Here is a 23,101-nt window from a genome sequence, read left to right on the forward strand (position 1 = left end):
GAAAAGCACAAACTAATTAAAGGCTTCAGAGATAAATCAATCTATTGTTTTAATAATTATGACCTCATGGTTTCAATATTGACAGCGTAGACTGATAGTGATAACTTTGTGTCAGAATCTTCAGATTACTCTGGTAACATAATAGATATAAATACACCTTTTATGCAATTTTAATTAATGAAAAATTTATAACTTGTCAGTTGTTTTTGTTTACACTAATTTTAAATAAGCTCAAGCAGTAATGAGGACTTTTCATTGTGCATTCACATTTTTCCTATATTTATATGTTAAACCTGACTCTCAGTTGTCAACCTGTGGTCCACCGGTCTTTGAGCCAAGAGGTGACGAAACCCACAATTTGAGTCAAATGAAATCATTTTTTATTCATAATAACCACAGTTAATATATTATAATATACTGGTTAGTGTTTGCAAGTGTATTTATGCAACTAAAGGCAAGACTAATTAATATTTTAGGGGTAAATCAAGCATTGATACATATTAACCCGCAAAAATTGTGATGTGAAATTTGGTCTCAAAAGACGATTGTGCCCAGTTATTTTGGTAGAGTTATCCCCAACAAGTTATATATCACTGGAAAGGTCTCACTCTAAAGAGTTGAAATATGCATGTTATTTCCCTATAGGGTGTAAAGTTTATCTGATTCTCAGATTTATTGGGAAGTATGTTTTTTTTCACAGTTTTCCACATATTTTGACCTTTAACTTTTTATGACATTACCCTATGCCTTTTCTGATTGCATTTTTGAATTCCTCAGACAATTTCCTTTCAGAATATATATACTTTTATGGGTAAAGGATGTCAAACATAAGAAAAAAATACAATTTTATAAAATGGTGCGATTTTCGAGGAAAATTTGAGTTGTAACGGAAATGGGCCCAACTCAAAACGCATGGCCCCATGTACATGTACTGCATTTTACTTATTAACACCGACTCATTTGCAAAGTGCCATCTTTTGAGATTGGAATGAGAGTGCATACATGTACGACCCATAAAATAAATAGATTTTTGCGGTTTGTATGTTGAATATTTTTTTGTTTGGTCGCTTCTCTCGCTCAGTTATAAATTTTGATCATCTTTCGGCACAGAGTTGACTGTCCTGGAAAAAAAATGGGAATTGCACGATCAGAGTAGGATTTCCAATTTCTAAAATTAATGTTGACAGTCAATTTATGCATAATGCGAATAGATTTTCTTTGCTGTTAAAGTATACATTGTAAATAATGCACATTTTCCCCAGTACAGGCTCTTCACTACATGTGTATAGACCATTTGATTTTATTGTAAATGGGAGAATGATGCATTATGGGGCAGTATGTTAGCACTCTCTTTCCTCAATATTGTATCAAAAATTGTGTCTCTGTAGACAAATGTCACTTTATTTTATATTTTATGCCACCAACACTTAATTTAACACAATTTGTATTGCAAGACAAGGATTTTGGCCACCCCCCCCCCCCCCCCCCAAAGAAAACTAATAGTAAGATAAAATAAATCTTACATTTTCATCAATGTACAGTTTGGAAATTGAATTGTGGAATAGTGTTTGTCTTCATTATTGATTTGCAATGGCAGCATTATGCAGTGTAATCATGCAGTATGGAATCATGTGTGTTTTTTGTGTGTAAGATTCATGTTATGTCTTTTTATGTGCACTTTCACTGTTTTATTGTTGCACAAAGCAGCACTTGAAAACAAAATGTCCTTGATTGATTCAGAAAGCTCATGGAATACATGCAATGTGTATGTATATTGTTTTTTTTAATTTCTAATTGATCAGCGCTGTCAATAATACGAGTATCCCAATTACCAAAGTATCCAAGGTCAGGACAGCAGCCAATCCCAATCAAGGGTTCTACCATGTTCATTGATATAATGGTAACCTTTGCCCCTCTTTAGGCCTGAAAATAAATCTTCATACATGTACATGTAATATAATACATATATTTTGCAAGAGCAATTTTAAAACTAGGCATAGAAAGAAATGTTGAATAATTCCTAACCAGTATCATGAGCGGTCTAATACAATCAGAATTTTGTAAATCTTTACATGGATCTGTGTGTGTGTGAAGTGAATTTTCTGATTTGTTTAACCTTTTTTTATGCTTGTATATCTGTCATAACATTTGCCTACTATATGTACTAAGCAAGTTTCAATCATTTGTAAAATACTGTACATGTATGTATTTATAATGTGAAGTGTCCCCTTAATGCTTTTTCTTTTCTCTGTCTCTTTCCATCTTTCATTCTCACTCACTCTTGCTTTACATGTACTTTCTCAACTTTTTAAAGCAATTTATTTTGTCAGTTTACTTTGCGAGTTCAAAGAATAACGCTTCAAATTTGTTTTTTTCGTAAAAATAATGTCTATCTTCCTGTATAAACTTTATACACTGGATATTCCACCTCTCTTTCACTGCCATTCCACCTCTCTTTCTGTCTGTCTCTTTCTCTCTCATTCTGATTTTATTCTCCTTCCTCCCCCGTTCTCTTCCTATTTATATGTCACCATCTCTTTCTGTCTGCAATAAAAAAATTATTATAATCTTAATTTCTTCCAGTAGATTTATCTCTTCTCCCTTCTCAATTGCATGATAATGCTCCCATTTTTAGTACCATACAGATGCCTCACTATTTTGCTCAGGACTACCTTTTCTAATTTTCAGACATTTGCCCCCCATTTCTTTTTTGAAAGACCTAGCTCCAATAATGATATCTTACTTTGGGGGTAATTTTTTGTTCATTTCAATTTTTGTTTTTGTCTCCACATTCTGTCCCCACTCAGGTATACCATAGAGCTAACACCCGGCTTCGTCTTTCCCTTTCATTTATACCTCATCCCATTTGCAAGCATAGTAGGAATATGTTTCGTCGTAATGTTATGCTTCATGGTAAGTCTTGCGGAAGAGAAGTCCTCAGCTCGGCGGCCGTTATCGTGGCACAACGAGTATCGCACATGGTTGGTGCCTTTGAACCCTTGCAGCAGATATTGCATGTGTTTTGGTTAGGTTGCATCACAACAGGAGGCGCGATCTGATAGCTCAGTTGGTAGAGCGAGTTTTTCAGATTCCGGTGACCCGGGTTCGATTCCCACTTGGTGCGCTAGTGCCCTTTGGTAAGGCATTAATCCTCACTACCAGGTCCCTTGGAGAGGACCTTAAGATGTCAGTCCTCTGGTTGCTAGACTACAAGCATGAATTCATATTTTCTTTAGCAACCGGGTAACAAAATCACCACCATCACCATCAAACAATAAGCCAGTTCGTAGTTCCTTTCTGCACATGATTAAAAGATTCTACGCATGATCAGAGGAAGGTCATTTGTACTAAAGTGACATGGTGGTTTAAAATCTAATGAGATAAGCACCAACTTTGATGTCTTGATTATTCATATATTCTTTTGAATTGTGGTTTTCATTTACATCCACAAAAAACAACAATGCGTACAAACGACTGGTATTTCACAGTTTGCCAAGTACATTGTGCAACATGCTATGATATGCATTCAGAGTAGGAATGCAACAAATACCTTCATTAAGTGTTCATTGGTGTTCTATTCTAGTCACCTGGTCTATTCAATTTCTTCATCCTGCTATGTAAGGCAAGCTTACGTAATATCTTGCTTTGAAATCTGCCTATCATAATGAAAGAAATGAAAGGTCATTTGACCAAAATTGTCCTTGAAGTAACTACGAACTGGTCTATTGGTGGCAACAGATCCCTGATCTCTGGGGAGCATTTCATGAAGCAAATGGTTAGTGATTGTCACTGACAGTTTTCTCTGAGCCAATCGGATGCAAGTCTTTGCAGTAGCTTATAACAATGATCAGTCAATATGTACGATTGTTTGTGTCATGAACTGCTCCCTAGATCTCACGTGAACTCTACAAAACATAAGAGCAACTCGAATCCGTTCATTGCACTATGAAGGTGTAGCATCTTGAAGCATGCAAAAGTAAAATTTCATCCCAATATTATTTTAGAATTTTATTAAGAATTTTTTTTGCATTCAAAACGTTCACATTTGGACCACGAAAACGTTCCCGTAGCCTGATCAAGGTGGGATGACTCCAAAGAGTCCATGATTTAATCAGAGGTTTGACTATGTCCCCTCATTAGAATTAGACACTCATACTAGCATTAGAGGGAATGAGTCAAGAGAGTTTAAACTACATGTACCTCATGCATATATATTTGTTTTTCCCAATCTGTTTCCAGAGGAAGTTGTGTCATTCACCTTCGAGGGTGAATGTCTGTGATTCTTAAAGGCAAAGTTTACCCAGACAAAAAGTTTATTGTAAAAATGTCCGAAAAAATAATGAGAAAAATTTGTAAACTTCTTATGAAAATCCATTTGAAGATAAAAAAGTTATTAGGATTTTCTTTTTTTGTGATGTCTTATGTGACCAGCTTCCCCATGTTATTGTGTACTAAATATGAATTAATGAAATGTTAGTTTCTCAAAAATATGACAATCATGGTTTTTCTTGTACCTTTCACACCACTCCTGATAGAAAAAAAAGTAATCATGAACCATTAAAAAATTGAAATTTATAAAGTTATATATAACATACGAGGCAGCTGCTTGTATATGACGATTAATCTTGAGATTCAAGAAACCCCGTGTCCACCAGTGCAAGAAAAGCAACTCATGCTCAAGCGAAGCATCGATGCATTATGGCGTGACGCCGTGAATGAATAATCCCAAGTGCATCTGCACCTACGAATTAGCAGGATAATTAGTAAATAGCGCGCTATTTTACAAATGAGATTAATCCAGCGAACTATCCCGATGATTGCGTCTTCATTACAAATAATGTCGAGATTGTTCAGATCGGGATAATTTGCCGGATCAAAAATAGCTTGCTAATTTGAAAACTCGGGCTGGTGCAGACAGCCCTATTGATTAAACTAGTGTTGTTGCCAGGGTTCAAGGTGGGTCAACCAGCTGCAATACTCAGATTTTCGAAGAGGACAAGAGGTCCACGTTCAGGTCCAGATCCTCTGTCTGCTCCATTGATAGTCTCCAGGATTTTGCTCCAGAATCCGGCTTCCAGGGTCAGCTCCAGTCTCCATGTCTCCTCAAGTTTCTTTCTATAGAAACCCTTTCACTAGACACACCCCTTTATTAAACTTACCACAACCCTTTCTGCCACAATTCGCTGACTGCTCTTTTCTTGAGGTCAGTTGGTTTTTGGATCTTCTGAAATACAATTTTGTTTTCTTAAGTTTTAGTTTTCTTCATTTTTGTCTGTTACCACCAGTCATGTGTCAAGTTGATTTGTTTTGCATGCATAAGCAACTGAGCACGTGCTTGTCAGTAAAATTTAAAACAGGGTAGAGGTTTATTATGCTTCTGCTATTGCAGAATTGTACGACTGATAGGTAAACATAAAAATGATCTTTCTGAAGTGAAGGAGAAAGAAGTCCCCCTTACTATTTTTTTTCTTTCAAATTTTATAATTTAGGATATCAAATTTTCTCACTTCTGTCATTCTTTTCTCTCTACATAACTTTTATAATCTTTGCTTGAGCACCGTATGTGTTTGACGTTTTGCACTGAATTTGCAGAAATGTTCATTCTAGTATGTGATAATTCATGAATTCATATTTTTCATAAAAAACATGATAGCACGATGACATTTTCTTATGTTTTGTTATGGTTTCAGCATGGGTATGCATTGTTTCATGACTAAATCATTGTTATTCATGTCTTGTAATTCTTTTGTTGCAAGTGTCAAATCAGATGCATGTTTATCACCAAGCCAACCATATTGCCATCATTCTGATATCACCCTTTCATTCTAACATGCACAAAGAAAAGTTGTGTCTTTCATAAGGTGTATTATTTGGGATGCATGTAATGTGAATAATCCCTTTTTTTGGTTGTGTACTTCTCCCAATGTTATCTGATCCCTTTTACACTCACATTTAGCTTCACAATAGCATCGTTACCATGCCAGAGAGGCACAATATGAATGTTCTCGTTCCCATGCTATGCATTCCCTGTGGTAGCATGGAACCCCTTTCACACTAGCCGTTTCTTTTAGCCTTGCATTTTAACTGTACTATTGTCTAACAGGTGGCTGATGTCGCTCTACCCTTTTACATATTATCCCTGGAGTTATTATATGCTTCCTTTCCTTTGCATGAGCACTTCTTGCACTGTTTTCCTCTTCCTTTATGCGGTGAGTATGAATCAATTCCTACCTCGGCCCTCTGCTTCGCTGCTCTCCTTTCAGCTATACCACATCCCTTGCCCACCCCTCTACTCCAATCCCCATCAACGTCATGTCCCACCGTACTTTCCTGTGCCTTGCGATATTTGATTGTTTTGAACCCTTGGTGATGTGTTCACACTGATATTTTACCAGGGAATGAATCTAAACATTTAAACCTGGAAACGACACAAACAACATCTTTTTGAATGTTGACAATCACCATTTGACGTATATGATCCAATTGAGATGGCCAATTCATTCTTCAGCACGCATCGTTCAATACCTTTCATGTCATATTGCACGAATCTCAACTCACTCTGTATAAATCCCATGAGAGAAATCTGATAATAGCACCATATTAAGGTCATATCAGCAACGTATGAACACATCTCCAAAGGGTTCAGAACTTGTTGATAGGCCACCCCAAGACAAGGCCCTGCAGGCAGCATGGATTATGTCATGTTCTTTTTACGTTTTTCCCCCTGTTTGGTTATTTCTGTATCATGTTATGTTTTCAGGTACCATGTGATCCTATTGCCCACTGTAAATCCGTCCTTGGGATATTACTTCTTACCTTTCATTAGCGTCACATCCACTTGTCTCCTCTTCTTCGCCCTGTATGCGGTAAGTAGGGGTATCCAGTGCTCCTCCTCGGACCTACCAGTGCTCCTCTATTGCCCCCTCTCCCTCCAGACCTACCCCAGTACTTCTCCTTTGACCCCTTCCATCCTTTCTGACCTATCAGTTTTCCTTTGTCCCCTCCCTCACCATCAACTCAGAAGTGGGAGCCAGAATGTCTTCCGGTGTTAATCATCATTTGAAGATGTATCGAGGTTGCAGTTTAGAAATATTTCATCTTCAAATTCTGTCATTCCTGCATTTAAAGGTAAGTCTTGAGGGTTGCCCAGTGCTTGAGGATTGCTTTGGAAGTAAAAAAACATTTGGTCTTCCCTGTCTTTCAAAGGTAAGTCTGAGGAAAGCCTAGTGCTCAAGGATTGCTTTGAAAATTTAGAAACATCCCATCTTCCCTGTACTTAAGGTAAGTCAGGCCATTGCCCTTTGTTCCAGAAGGATTGGTCCCTTGTCTCACTCAAAGAGAAGTGGATTTTGGGACCTAGGGACTGTTTCCTAAAGCTTTTCTTCAAGTTACGAATGACCTCATGCACGACCTGTGACCCTTTCTTATGCTACATGTACATGATAATCCCTGTGTAGCTGACTTGGTACTGTACCTAAAAAATGTTCCAGTCGTATTACGTTAAGTTTTATGAAACCCCCCTCCAGGCGGATGTTAATCGTAACTTACACATAGTTTTATGCCTGACTGGAATATGTTCTGCGGTGCTAAGTGACGTACAGAGAAGCACAAGAAAGGATCACCAGTCGTGTGTAAAGTCATTTGTAATTTATGAACAGCTTTGTGAAGCGCCCAGCAAATTACTTGTAGCTCTATTGCATTTTGAGAGTATCACCCTTGCCCATTCAATAGTAGGAGAACTTGCAAAGTATTTGCCAGAGGATCACTATTTGGAATCTTTCCATTTCAAATTGTAGGTCCTTCCTGTACTGTGGTAATAATGGTAGTGGTGGTAATTTGCCTAATTTCCCTCTACATGTACATCTGATGAAAGAAATGCAAACCAGCTGCTAATTGAATAGCCTTTAATTGGTCATCTTTGGTATTCCTCTTTTATTTCAATGGGAAGCATTTTATGAGGAGATGAGAAGTAGTATGACTGTTGGCTCTATATTAATGAAATACTGAAATACAGTATTTAAAGGGATCGAATACGGGATAGACATACAAATATATTACGTTCTAAAGGGATAGTACATTTCTAGGGCAGGCAGAAATTATTAGCCCTTTCATGGCTCTTTCATCTAATTTATTCACTTTTCTTTTCTAGAATGCATTCTTAAGAAAATAGGGCTAGGTCAGTGGCCTCGGTATTCTCGTCATGGGGGTATTTCTGGAAGGAATGAGTTTAAAACAAGAAATTGTTAGTCTATCTTCCTAAACATTTAACAAGATCCTTGCTGAAATCAAACATTTCAATGAAGTTTCAAATTTTCAAAAAGTTTCAAAAAGTTGGATCCTTTGATTTAATTTTAATTTGTGTAGAGCTAGTCATGTCCAGTAAGTTTTTGTGGCACTTTTCATTCAATACAAACTATGACACTGGTTTAAACACAGAGCAATGAAATAATTTGGATTTACATGTAGAAGCATTTGCTAATATAGGAGTTGTACAAATTTGGCTGATTAAGAAAAAATCACTATTAAAGCTTTCGCTTTACTTTTATAGGACTTACTAAAGTTGCAGCATGGAACTTGCAATTCAAGTTTAAATATGCTATCAATAACATGCCCATCAAATGACACGCATCATTCATTGAAAAGGAAATTATGTAAGCCTGATCAAGCCAACGCAAATTGCTTTTCATGCAAACCTGCCATACCATGTATCATGTCAAATAAAGCCAGATTTAGATTGGACTATAATGCATTGAAAACATAACCTTCTTTTCTGCTTTATTCATCTTCCATTAGATGTGTGTACAGTAATTCCTTGTAAAAATAAACTGCAAGGTAGCCATTTATGTTTAATTGCACCCTGGTTCTCTCCTTTTTTATAGCAACCAATTTTATAGAAATTTAGCATAATTTTACAAAACAACTTAATTGTGCATATATTTCCTTTTCGAGAAAGTGCAGAAATTTCAGTTCTGGATTTCAGGCTTGATTATAGGCTTTATTTGACAGAGGTATTCAGACAAATCCACTCTTCAACTTTGATGTAGAGATAGTTGCTTCAATGAAAAATATTTATTATTTATTTATTTATTTATTTATTCATTCATTCATTCATTTATTCATTCATTTATTCATTCATGCATTCATTCATTCATTCATTCAGTAATTACAGTGTTTATCAGAACTTGAATTTTGATACTGACAGTCTGAACCTTTAAAAAAAAATAGTTTCACGGGGCATGCGTGTCTCCCTTTGACAGGTATAGGATCACAGTATATCCTTATTATTACCCCTGGGTCTATTACTTCTCATCTTTCATTGTCCTCTTCGCTATCGGAGCTGCCTTCTGCTTACTCTATCTGGTGAGTTCATCTGGGCCCCGTCTTACAAAGAGTTACGATTGAGCCGATCAACCGCAACAATATGGAAATCTGTCGATGTCATAAATTTTTGTACAGGAAATTTGCACATTGTGTAAGAAAGACACTGAATTTACGAGAAAGCAATAGATGTATTCATACATCATATCTAGATAATATTTTAAACAAACATGTATTTTAGATATTGACATGGCTGGTTTTCCATAGTTGCGGTTGATTGGATCGATTGCAACTCTTTTTTGTAAGATGGGGCCCAGGTTTAGACTTGATCAAGTCTCTTGTAAGTATGATTGTATGGGTCCTGCAGCATAGAGCTTTGTGATCGATTGTGGGTCTGAATTTTGCTGTTGATCGTATGTGATAGTCAATGCAATCGGTTGCAGAAATCAGCCTTGTTATCAATGGCTAAGCTTTATGTTACAGGGACCAGGTGGGTGTTTCATAAAGCTGTTCGTAAGATATGAATTACTTTACGCACGACCGGTGATCCTTTCTTATGCTATGTGATATCCCTATGTAATTGAGTTATGGCCTAAGAACATGTTTCAGTTGTGCGTAAAGTCGTTCGTAACTTTACGAACAGCTTTATGAATCACCCACCAGGCACATTGTAGATATGTATTACTCTAGGCCCTGTCACACACTGCCATCTAACAATTGCCATATGGTGTTGGATTAATGGCCACTTGGCCTATGCACACTGGCTTCTGCTGTACTTTCCGTAAGTTTTCATCCCATATGGTCCTAGTTCATCAACAACTGGTTTATTGACAGTTTGACTTATTGATGTTTAGTCAGAGTGTAGTAGTGTTATGGTACACTATGTATTCTTTCCTGGGCATGTCTTGGTCATGAATGGACCAGAGTGGCGTACCTAGGTTTTTCCACAGTGGGGGGCAAAACTGTCCGCCCAAAAATTTGCCAAGCAAAAAAACTAAAAAGGTCTTCAATCACAAATTAAGGATTTCGTACCAGATAAAATTTGACAAGCAAAAAAAAAAGCGTCAGGGGGGGGGCAGGGATACATCCTTTGCATGGGTTCTGGCTCGTCAGGGGGAGGTTCGTTATTCCGAAGGTTCGATAATCCGAAAACGAAATAAGGTTCGATGTTCCGAAGGTTCGTTAATCCGAAATTGAAATAAGGTTCGTTAGTCCGAAAATGAAATAAGGTTAGTTAATCATTTAGTTTTCGGACTAGCGAACCTTTGGAATTACGAACCTCATTTCTTTTTCGGATTAACGAACCTTTGGAATTACGAACCTCATTTCTTTTTCGGACTAACGAACCTTCGGAATTACGAACCTTCGGAATTACGAACCTTCGGAATAACGAAGCTTCGGAATTATGAATGTATGCGGTGGTTACCAATGGATGGCAAAGTTACCATGATATTAACTTTCGTGCAACTGGCCCCAGATGTATTATTGTCCAAACAGCAATTAAGACAAAATTGCATGTAGAATCTAGACAAAATGGGTTTAGCCTGTGTTGTATAAGCCTTTCGGACAAACAGACCAACTGCTTGAAAAGAAGTGAATATTAATCTTGACAATATCGTCAGGCAGTGTTAGGGAGTGCAAATTCAATTTAAACATTTTCAGAGTAAAAAACCGCTATCACAGTCTGACTGTCTAATTTATTTATTAACCAGCTGAATAATTAATGAATATGGAAAGTCAAACAAACATACACACTGGTTTCTCAGAAAGGATTGTTTGAAGGCAGTGTGTGACAGAGGCTTTTATTCTGGTACGTGCTGCATGTAGTTTAAAGGGGAATGAAACCTTTGGAACAAATAGACTTGTGTAGAAACAGAAAAATCAAAGAATAAGAATAAAGAAAGTTTGAGAAAAATCGGACAAATAATGAGAAAGTTATGAGCATTTGAATATTGCAATCACTAATGCTATGGAGATCCTCCCATTGGCAATGCGACAAGGATGTGTGATGTCACTGATGAACAACTTTCCCTTTGGTGGACTATAAAATACCCTCAAAATGTCTCTTTTTGCTTTTTCTAATGATGATACAAACTCTTTATCTATGATGTATTCTTAAAAAATATTTAATACATGCCCTCATGTAGAAAGAACACATGATCTGTGGATAGATGTGATAAAATAAAAGAGGCAATTCAAGTGAAATATATACTAAAGTAATGGGGAGAGTTGTTCACAAGTGACATCACACATCTTTGTCGCATTGCCAATTTGCTATCTCCATAGCATTAGTGATCGCAATATTCAAATGCTCATAACTTTCTCATTATTTGTCCGATTTTTCTCTAACTTTTGTTGATCTATTTCTTTGATTTTTCTGTTTTCACACAAGCTATCTTGTTCCAATGGTTTCATTCTCCTTTAATAATGTTGAAAGTCGTTCTACTTTGTCAGCGGATCAGGTATTCAAATTCTGTTCTTGGTGAGTTCATTTTTACTCTAGGCTGTTTCCGGATTATGTAAGTATGTAGTGAGTGTATGTATAAAAGATATAGATAATAATCATGGTTATCATAACGACTTATTATTGTGGTGATTATAATAATGGTAATATAAATGAGGGTTACTTGCGGACCCAGGGGGCACAGCCAGCCCATGCCACCTTTTTGAGATGCTCAATTAAAATTTGTATTGTAAAAATGCCATTAAAACAGAAATGTGCCCTCCTTCCTTTTGAAAGTGAAGACTTTTTTTTCAATTTGCAAAAATCCTGGATCTGCCCCTGATGAGGATGAGAACGTTTTGCCTGCAGTTACTTTTCTCTTTGAGTTCACGTTGATGATGAATGAAAAACAATACTTAAATTAATTGACGGTAGCAATTCTATTATTTCCTGCATGTGCATTTTACATGGCTTTGTCAATGCCCGTTTATCTTTCCTCTACTTTACTATTCGTTTGCACTCCCCTCACCACTTTCCCAACCCCTAATGCATACTAGGTGAGTTACCCCCAAATCTTCTTCCTTTTACCCCTATTAATCTCATTCCTTTTACCCCAAATCCCCTTCCGTTTACCCCCATCGAATGGAGACAATGAAGAAATTGAAGACTTTGTTGAAGGATCTGGACCTGAAGTTTTATTCAATATAAAGATATTGTAAAATGCTATCAGTGCTTGCTTTCTTTAAGAATGTTAGTAAAGGATTTTGAAGTTTATAGCGAATACCACATTTTTTTTTCTTCAATCAGATTTCAAAGTTGATAGTGATTGGACTAGATGTATTGTTAATTTGTTGAAATTATGATGCCATCCAAATTAATTTTAGTTTCCTAATAAAGTATACTTCTCCAAAAAATAAAATCAAAAGAAGACATTGTAGCTAATCAAAAGCAAAATGATTTGAATTATTTCTTTCATATGAATTATGATTAATTATACATCATTATATTATTGTATTATAATATAATGTCTACTGGATTAGATAAATTTTTTAAGGAATATTTAAAGATTAAATTCATAGTAAAGTATTAGTGTTGCTATAAGTGCATGGATATTTCAAAATTATAAAAATCAATATATCCAGTAGGTAAAGAAATATGAATTTGAGAATATCATATTTTATTAAACTCCACAGATTGCAAAATATGTGAGAGATCAGAGGAGACGAAGAAAAGCCAGACTATCCCGGGACCATCTTAAGAAGCTGCCGATCAAGAAATTCAAGAAAGGTATACATGTATTCTTTGTTTTGAAATAAAGTGGGGTTATTTATATTAGATGGCTCAGAACGGGAGACCAGAAATATTCCAGGAGTTCGGGTATCACATTTAACATTGGCACAAGCCAAAATTGTCCCTGACAAGTGGAATACTTCAAAATTCTGTTAATTGTACAGTGTATATAAATCTTTAATCGGTCAAGCCCCACATTACATTACAAAATTACTCAAACTTGGAACCCAATCACACAGTCGAAGCCTGCAAAGTTCCACAGATAAATTATTGTTTCAGATCCCATTTCACAAAACAAAAGTCACACTTGGTGATTGCATTGCACTTGCTGCCACCAAACTATGGAATAACCTGCCAATTGATATAAGAAACCATCCGTCCTTGACTCTCTTCAAATGAAATAAATCATAGCTCTTTAGTTAAGAAAATATACTGCGTAGACTTAAGTAAGAAGAGTTCTGAACAAGTGCAGCTGAATATATCCATATACATGTAAAAGCTGCACTATACAAATTAATGTTTATTTCTTCTGATACCCCATGAAGAAAAGCCATCTAATATAATTATTAGTGATCATCATTCATTAGTATACAAATAATTAATGTTTATGAGTGCAATGGACAGAACACTTCACAAGTTGAAAGATGAAATGATCCATTCAACGAGGCGAAATGAAATGAATCCATCATTCATTTCATCTCTCACTGGAGTGAAGTATTCCGGCTATTACACAAATGAAAAGAAAATTCATTATTTGATATAACTGAAATAAATTTTTGAAATCCTTGTCATTTTACCTTCATGAATTTGGATGCAAATTGCATGCAGTTTAAGCACAGTCTGTTGATTGTTGCATATGACAACATGCGCGCTGCAAACACAAGTGCTGGTGGTCTTGGCAAGCATGCAATGGACAAAATCATATGAATTCAAAATTGCATGATGAATGGATCTGAAATTGCACGGAGGACGTCATTGTGAAATGGGGTGAATGAACAATATCAAATAACCAATAAAATGACCAGGATTTTATAGCTAAACTGCAATGAATATTGATACAGAAAGTTTCAGTACACAAGCCAACGAGGAGTTCTTAAGATTTTGGTGCATCTTTCAATGCACTATTTACTTGGGCAAATCATGCAGACCGCACAATGCACATTTTAATGCAAATCTAAGATGCCCTTTATAAAATGATGAAAAAGCATACTGCTTTTTGTCCATGGTAAATCTTTGACCCATAACCTAGATTCCTACTTGTTTACCAAAGAGATGTATATTACAATCCAATCAGAATTTCCTTTTGTTGTAAGTATCATCATACCTTGGAGTAAATTTCACCATCTGGATGACAGGTGGAATGTAAAGCGGGTATTGTTTTGTAGATATCTAGTTGATTTCAGATATCTAGAATTCATTAGTTGTAGATTGCAGGATGTCCATGCCCTTGAAGATGGCTTATGTAGATTTCAGGGGTCATGGTGATTGATGTTGCAAATCTTGTTTTATCCTGGGCAAGGTGATATTGTCCTTTTACTTGGTTGGGTGGCATAATCTTGTATTCAAGTCTTAGCATGCTGAATTAATTCTGGGGAAATTATAAAGATTGTGGTGTTTATAATTTTTATGAATCTAGATTTCCATATTAGCTTCTTGGGTATAAAATTCAAGTAAAAAAAATCATTAATCTGATTGTTGAATTTCATTGTACAAATATGCAAAATTGCAAAATTAAAGAGAAATGCCAGTAGTTGCAGTAAATACTGATTTCATAGGAAAGTCTGTAAAACCAGGCTTAATTGTCAGTATATCATCGAGGATCTAGATCTGGTAAAGTTACATAAACTGAACTTTGTGAAATCTTGAAATCTACGCTAAAAAATGTTCACACTGAAGATCACCAACACAGATAGGCACACGTGGGACAGCGTATCATTATTGCTGGAATAAAGACCCGACGGAAGTGACTGAATCAGCGCTTATTTTGCTTATTTCTCAGCAATTACACAATTTCTTCCAGAATCCTTTGGCACATATTTTTTATTCATACAAACAGACACTTGGGTGGTCATTATATTAGATTCTGTAAAAACTCATTTTGAGATCGTTACCAATACTGGAATTTATCTTTAACATGGCAAGGGTTAAAAAGAAAAATGTGAATGTCTTGTCACACAGGTTTGCGATTATCATGCAATTGGATGCATGTGCATAATGTTTAGCATTTCTGGCTTTCAACAAATCAAAACTGTTTGAAATTTTCAATTGATCACAAATCTTTTGGTTCAAGGACCAACGAGAGTGCGAGACATATTTTGTGTGTTTGTGTGTGTCAGAAATCCCGTTTCCATGGTAACACCATTATTATATGGCCAAAATGTGCGGTTTGAATTACTTTATCAATTTTCAACCAATTCTCATGAAATTTGGCTCAGACTTTGGTTTAAAGGTAAAAATATTCGAGACGCATATTTTGTGTGTGTCAGATATCGTGTTGCCATGGTAACAACATCATATGCCCCAAATTAGGAAAAAATCTTTTGGTCCAAGCTTCTTGATCAGTTTTCAACCAATTCTCATGAAATTTGTCTCACACATTGGTCTAGAGGTAAAGATGTGCAGTACACGCGTTTGCATGTGTTGGAAGTCCTTTTGCCATGGTAACAATATATCATATGTCAAAAATTAGGCAGAAATCGTGCGGTTGTAACTACATGTATTTCATCCATTTTTAACAATTTCTCATAATTTACTCACACATACATACATGTAGGAATTGGGAAAAAAGATGGGTAAGGCGTTAGGGCGTAGGGCGGGGGTATCGATTCCCTTCAATGATAATTCTAGTTTTTATTACATCGTTCATGACTCTTGAGTTTGGATAGGCTAGCCCTGTGTCACTCAAACTACTAGTAGTAGTAGTAACAGTAGTAGTGAATGTGGGTTTCATTTAGGAAGTCTGCAGGCACAGACCCTGACTGATACCATCCATCAAATAAATCGAGCATTCTTAGACATACATGTATGGAAATGACTCGGATTTAGGCATAAATCTTATAAATTGGCATTTGTAAATATTGTCTTACAAAATATAATTCATCCTCATTCCAATTAAGGGGGGGGGGGGGTGTGGTTGTACATTTTAACAACAAATTCAAACTTTTTTTTACATTTATGTCTCATATTGAGTTTTGTAATGGTTTTCTTCTTTTCAACCAAGCTACCACGTCTCCTTCCTTGTGATCGCTGTTTAGAAAGCAGTCAGAATGCTTTATGAAATTTCAGTTTATCATGAGCGTAACCTGTTGGTGACATCATCAATAATGCATTTCTCAAGTTACTTTACATTTATCATTCTCGTATTTCTACAGGTGATGAATATGATATCTGTGCCATCTGCATTGATGACTATGAAGAAGGCCAAAAGCTACGCATCCTGCCTTGCAACCATGGTAAGGAAATAAGGATTGGATACAGTTTATCGCAAGGGGGCTAGGGCTCATTATGAAAAACAAATGTAATTTGTTTTTCCGAAGGAGAGTAGGTTTAAATTGTTTTGGACATTAAACCCAGTTTTGTTTTTGTCTCACCTGCATAGCAGAGTGAGACTATAGGCGCCGCTTTTCCGACGGCGGCGGCGTCAATATCAAATCTTAACCTGAGGTTAAGTTTTTGAAATGACATCATAACTTAGAAAGTATATGGACCTAGTTCATGAAACTTGGCCATAAGGTTAATCAAGTATTACTAAACATCCTATCACAGAGTTTCATGTCACATGACCAAGGTCAAAGGTCATTTAGGGTCAATGAACTTAGACCATGTTGGAGGAATCAACATCAAAATCTTAACCTGAGGTTAAGTTTTTGAAATGTCATCATAACTTAGAAAATATATGGACCTAGTTCATGAAACTTGGACATAAGGTTAATCAAGTATCACTGAACATCCTGCATGAGTTTCACATCACATGATTAAGGTCAAAGGTCATTTAGGGTCAATGAACTTTGGCCGAATCGGGGGTATCTGTTGAATTACCATCATAACTTTGAAAGTTTATTGGTCTAGTTCATTGAACTTGGACAATAGAGTAATCAAGTATCACTGAACATCCTGTGCGCATTTCAGGTCACATGACCAAGGTCAAAGGTCAATGAACTTTGGCCGAATCGGGGGTATCTGTTGAATTACCATCATAACTTTGAAAGTTTATTGGTCTAGTTCGTTAAACTTGGACATTAGAGTAATCAAGTATCACTGAACATCCTGTGCGCATTTCAGGTCACATGACCTAGGTCAAAGGTCAATGAACTTTGGCTGAATTGGGTGTATCTGTTGAATTACCATCATAACTTTGAAAGTTTATGGATCTAATTGATGAAACTTGTACATAAGAGTAATCAAGTATCACTGGACATCCTGCATGAGTTTCACGTCACATGACCAAGGTCAAAGGTCATTTAGGGTCAATGAACTTTGGCCGAATTGGGGATATCTGTTGAATTCCCATCATAACTTTGAAAGTTTATGGATCTGATTCATGAAACTTGGACATAATAGTAATCAAGCATCACTGAAAATTTTGTGCAAGTTTCGGGTCTCATGATTAAGGTCAAAGGTCATTTAGGGTCAATGAACTTTGGCCGAATTGGGGGTATCTGTTGAATTACCATCATAACTTTGAAAGTTTATTGGTCTAGTTCATTAAACTTGGACATTAGAGTAATCAAGTATCACTGAACATCCTGTGCGCATTTCAGGTCACATGACAAAGGTCAATGAACTTTGGCCGAATTGGGTGTATCTGTTGAATTACCATCATAACTTTGAAAGTTTATGGATCTGATTCATGAAACTTGTACATAAGAGTAATCAAGTATCACTGAACATCCTGTTCGAGTTTCAGGTCACATGATCAAGGTCAAATGTCATGTAAGGTCAATGAACTTTGGCCATGTTGGGTTGAATAACCATCATATCTCTAAGTTTAATGGTCTAGTTCATAAAAAGTGGACATAAGAGTAACCATGTATCACTGAACATCTTGTGCGAGTTAGAGTAGTACTCAAAGTCAGCACTGCTGCTATATTGAACTGCGTGATGCAGGTGAGACGGCCAGAGGCATTCCACTTGTTTGTTGAATAACCATCATATCTCTGTAAGTTTATTGGTCTAGTTCATAAAAAGTGGACATAAGAGTAACCATGTATCACTGAACATCTTGTGCGAGTTAGAGTAGTATTCAAAGTCAGCATTGCTGCTATATTGAACCGCGTGATGCAGGTGAGACGGCCAGAGGCATTCCACTTGTTTGTTGAATAACCATCATATCTCTGTAAGTTTATTGGTCTAGTTCATAAAAAGTGGACATAAGAGTAACCATGTATCACTGAACATCTTGTGCGAGTTAGAGTAGTTTTCAAAGTCAGCACTGCTGCCATATTGAACCGCGTGATGCAGGTGAGAAGGCATTCCACTTGTTGGATTTATTTCTCAGAAATGAAACCTTTTTTACATTCAATCGAAACAACTTTTTTTTCAAAATCGGTTATATCAGGGTGGACTTCTGTGTTAAAAAAAAGACTAGTGATTGATTAGACAATCACGAGACATTGAAATTAGACCAAAAAGAATTAATCTGATAAATTATCTTCTTCTGTTCTTTTACCAGCGTTCCACTGTAAATGCATTGATCCATGGCTTACAAATAACCGTCGCACCTGCCCCATCTGCAAGCGCAAGGTCATCCCTCCCGGCATGGTCGACTCTGATGAGGAATCCGACTCCGACGCCGATGTCTCCCCAAACGAGAATACCCCCCTCCTCTCTGGTGGCACGCAGTCGGGTAACCTGATGGAGCGTGGTGCGGTTGGTGGGGTGGCCGAGACGGCGACACCGCCCCCGTCCCCGATGACATCCACAGAAGGCGATGACTACCCGCCCATCGAAACCCTGATCAAGGTGGACTCTGATTCCGAGTCATCGGGAAGCTTCCCCTTGGAGGAAGCCAGAGGAAACATCCAGGACCCTTCGAATGTCCTCAGCGTAACTGTGCACTCGGAGAATGAGATAGACCCCAGCACGAGCAGTGCTCCTGAAAATCCTTTAATCGAGCAGTGCTATAAAGTCTGAAATCCTCAAACGTGGGATGCTGTTATTAATTAAAAGGAATGAACTACTTGAAGCATCACTATCTTGAAATTGAAAGAGAACCTTGATGAGTGAGGACAACAGACTGATTAATAACTTAATTAATTGAATGTACAAAGGTGGATCTATAGAGAACTTATATACAATTTTCATTTTACATCGTCAACATCACAGAAAGTTGTGACTTATGCCAGTTTATGGTTTGTCACCTTATCTTCACCCTCCTCCCATTCTAGACAACCAGCGGGCCGTTTCATAAAGCTGTTTGTATAAAGTCAAAGGTAAATGCTAGTTTTTGTAACGGTATCAAAATGAGTTCGTACAGAATCCAATGAAATGACCACCAAAGTGTCTGTTTGTATAAATGAAACGCATGTGCCAAAGGGTTCTGGAAGAAATTGTGTAATTGCTGAGAAATCGGCAAATAAGCACAGGATTCAGGTAGAGTGTCGGACCCGACGCTCTAAGCAATAATTATACATTGTCCCACATGCGCTTATCTGTGTTGGGGATCTTCGGTGTGAAAATTTTTCAGCGTAGATTTCGAGATTTCACAACGTTCAGTTAATGTAACTGTACCAGATCTAGATCCTCGATGATATACTGACAATTAAGCCTTGTTTTACAGACTTTCTCATGAAATCAGTGTTTACTGCAAATACTGGAATTTCTCTTTAAGAGCGACTTTATCGCCAATGAGAATTTTGGTGTATACAATTTACCACAAGAAAGGATCACAATTCGTTCTTAAAATTACTCTTAACTTACGAACAGCTTTATGAAACACCCACCGGATGGTGACAAAACATGCATTGCATCATTTCAGCACTAGAGGAAATACTTGTCAAAGAAATCATGAAGATGCAATGTGTACCTTGCATCCTTCATGACAATAGCATCTTCAGGACCCTGCAGCATAACCTATATACAATCCATTATTCAATTGATTGCAGCTGTACATGTAAGTCTGTGGCGAACCATGTGCTTGTATCTTTCTGTGTCACATGGCCCAGTTGTCACCGTTCTCGTTGATTGATTCTTCAGTGCACTTGTCATTGAAGTAGTGAACTATAAAAGAGCATTTACTTGTATTTGAATATGTGTGATTCCAATCAAATTTTGGGTCTAGTTATTGACTTTTTGGGAGTTCCATGAACTATTTTGCTACTCAAACTGTCATTAATTATTATATTCGTCAATAATCTGAACAGGTGATTGGTCCAAACTTCGTCATGTGTCGAGATAATTCCTGACAACGTAACAAAATTGGGTAGATATGCCATGAATTCAGACATCTGATGTCACCAGCCCAGAATAGTGCCCGAACCGTAAAACAACATAAATTATTTACTAATAAATTATTAATGAATTCTCTCTCAATTCCTTACTGTTCTTCATAGTAAATTTCCTATCTGTTGCATTTTTTGATACCGATGACGTATATAAACCAAATATGTACGTGTACAGCCTTTGTTCAGAGATTTGGTAAAACTATGGTCCCCTCAGTGGCACGAATGCAACTGTTTGCTTCAGAGCTGCGCCCCTCAGGAAAATAGTTCACGTTCTGGTGTCACTTCAGGCATCACTTAGTGAACCATAGTTCCAAACACCTCCTCTGGCGGTCGTACACACTTGTTCAATAACCCTGACATCCTTGGCTAATCACAAATCAGTCTATTTTATGGAATCGCCCATTGGTTTTTATTTTTCTTTCTGGCTACATAGTGCTCCTGTTAAAATGGAATATTCCCACTTTGGATGTTTCAATGCATTTGGTAAGGCACAAAACTTGCTTGAAAATAAAAGCATGCAAAAAGACAACGGTAGGTGAATACACCTACATGTAGTGTTTCATCTTTACATTAGTCTTGTGTATGAATGTGTAATGTACTACGGTATATAAGCTAATTTCTGAATTTACAAAAAAAAAACAAAACATAAATTCATGTATATTATTGTTGAAAGAATTGCTTTATTATCAGATGAGAAAAGTTTATATTATATTTAATTTCTGCCTTTTGCACTACGATCCACAAAACAGGCATATATAGATATACATATATCTTCACCTTATTATCATGAAATATATAGATTGGCACAGTAGATATACACTCATATCCTAGATGCAAATTGATATCGAAGTGGAAATGGGAGGGCTAAAGTATCAATTTTGTAAGTTGAAACTACAAAAAGCTTTTTTGTGGGGGGTGTATATGTGAGTGATAACTGGGCATTAGCAATTACTTGGATTTCCTATACATTGGTGTATTGGGATGACGAACCCATATTTCCATGAAGATCTAGGTTCTAATGATACTGCAGCTGCTGCTAATGATGATGATTGTAAAAATAAGATGCAATGGTGCGGTCATGAAAATTATGATAGTAATAGTAAATGTAATTATTCAAATCATGGAGATGATTAGAATAAATGTACAAAGTAATGATTATAATGATATTAATAATTGAAAAAAAGATGATGTGGATTGTTCTAATGATCCTGATCATAATAGAAATAGAAGGGACTTGTTTTGCATTTTTGTCTGCATGAGTAGGCTTGTTTTAAACTCCATTAATCACCAACCATTTAATTTCATTGCTAATCTGGCTCCGTTCCATAGTACAGCATTTCAAGAAATCACGTATGAGCTTTAACGCTCATATTTTCGACAAAAAGGGAATATGAAGCCACAATTCTTATTGGCTACTGCTCAGTGTTTTCAACAATGTGTGCATGCAATGATGATACTGATTGGTCGTTGCAAGTTTTGTGATTGATTGGTACTTTCATTTAGCATCTTAGCACACATGCACCACGTGCATCCAATGTATGTCCTCTGTTTTTACGGTGAGAGCAGGTGTATTGGAATATGTGAACTAATGCATTGCCAAAGGACAGGATGCTATAGCAGAAGAGTGATTCATCATCAGCTAAAATCAATTTCTAAGAATCAATTGTATGAAATTTCATTGGTCTACAGGTCCTTGAAATTGACTTTAGTGATTACTGAATCCCCACCCTCAGGACTCTTAAAAAAAAAATTGAGCCGTAAAACAGTCTAGGGGCTGCTATCACAGAGCCAAACAATTGATGATACATGTAGGAGTGGGTATTTTCACTGTTTACTGCAATGATAGTTAATCAATTTCTAAATATTGTGTAAATGGGTCACTAGACCTCCGCACCCAACGTCATCAACAAGAAGACTATTGAAATTACATGCGTGTTGATATATTTTTGTAAAGCATTTTTGATTGTGTGATATGTGTTTCCTCCAATATTACTACACCGTTGGAGGAAATTATCAGTACGACCCTTCAAATACCATTGATTTATTTAAATTGCGGTAAAACCAAATAAACCAATCCCTGATGGTCCCAATTCACAAAGGTTGTTTTGAATCTGTGATCTGAAACCAGGGTTTATGTAGATTTCATGCTTTTAATTACGCCTAAATTAGTGATACTACATTCCAATGATGCTTGTAGGACTAGGCCTGTTTTAATAATAATAATAATATAGGATATTTATATATATTGCGCACATATCCACCTTGTTAGGTGCTCAAGGCACTCCTATATTACCCGGCTAAGCTAGGCGTTCATAGCGCACACAGCTTTTTAAGGAATTACTTCCTACCGGTACCCATTTACCTCACCTGGGTTGAGTGCAGCACATTGTGAATCAGTTTCTTGCTGAAGGAAATTACGCCATGGCTGGGATTCGAACCCACGACCCTCTGTTTCAAAGTCCGAAGACTAATCCACTGGGCCACAACGCTCCACAATATTGATCAATGGAAATATACCACATGCTCCACACTATCAGATTCAAGTAGTTGCATGTGGCAAGACAGAGAATTCATTACTGATACCCGACGTTGTACACGATCACAGCAT

General features: G+C 36.7%; 1 protein-coding gene across 1 annotated transcript in view; it reads left to right on the plus strand.

Moving 5' to 3' along the window:
• LOC121429538 (E3 ubiquitin-protein ligase RNF13-like) overlaps nt 1-19,523 on the plus strand; it is a 42,519-nt gene extending 22,996 nt beyond the window's left edge. The window contains exons 7-10 of the mRNA XM_041626597.1: nt 6,761-6,866; nt 12,955-13,048; nt 16,423-16,503; nt 18,723-19,523. Coding sequence (XP_041482531.1) covers nt 6,761-6,866; nt 12,955-13,048; nt 16,423-16,503; nt 18,723-19,183 — 742 coding nt within the window. The 3' untranslated portion in view covers nt 19,184-19,523. The remainder of the gene's footprint in view (nt 1-6,760; nt 6,867-12,954; nt 13,049-16,422; nt 16,504-18,722) is intronic.
• The last annotated feature ends 3,578 nt before the right edge of the window (nt 19,524-23,101 follow it).

The sequence above is a fragment of the Lytechinus variegatus genome, chromosome 16, assembly GCF_018143015.1.
Source record: "Lytechinus variegatus isolate NC3 chromosome 16, Lvar_3.0, whole genome shotgun sequence".
Lineage (NCBI taxonomy): Eukaryota > Metazoa > Echinodermata > Echinoidea > Temnopleuroida > Toxopneustidae > Lytechinus > Lytechinus variegatus.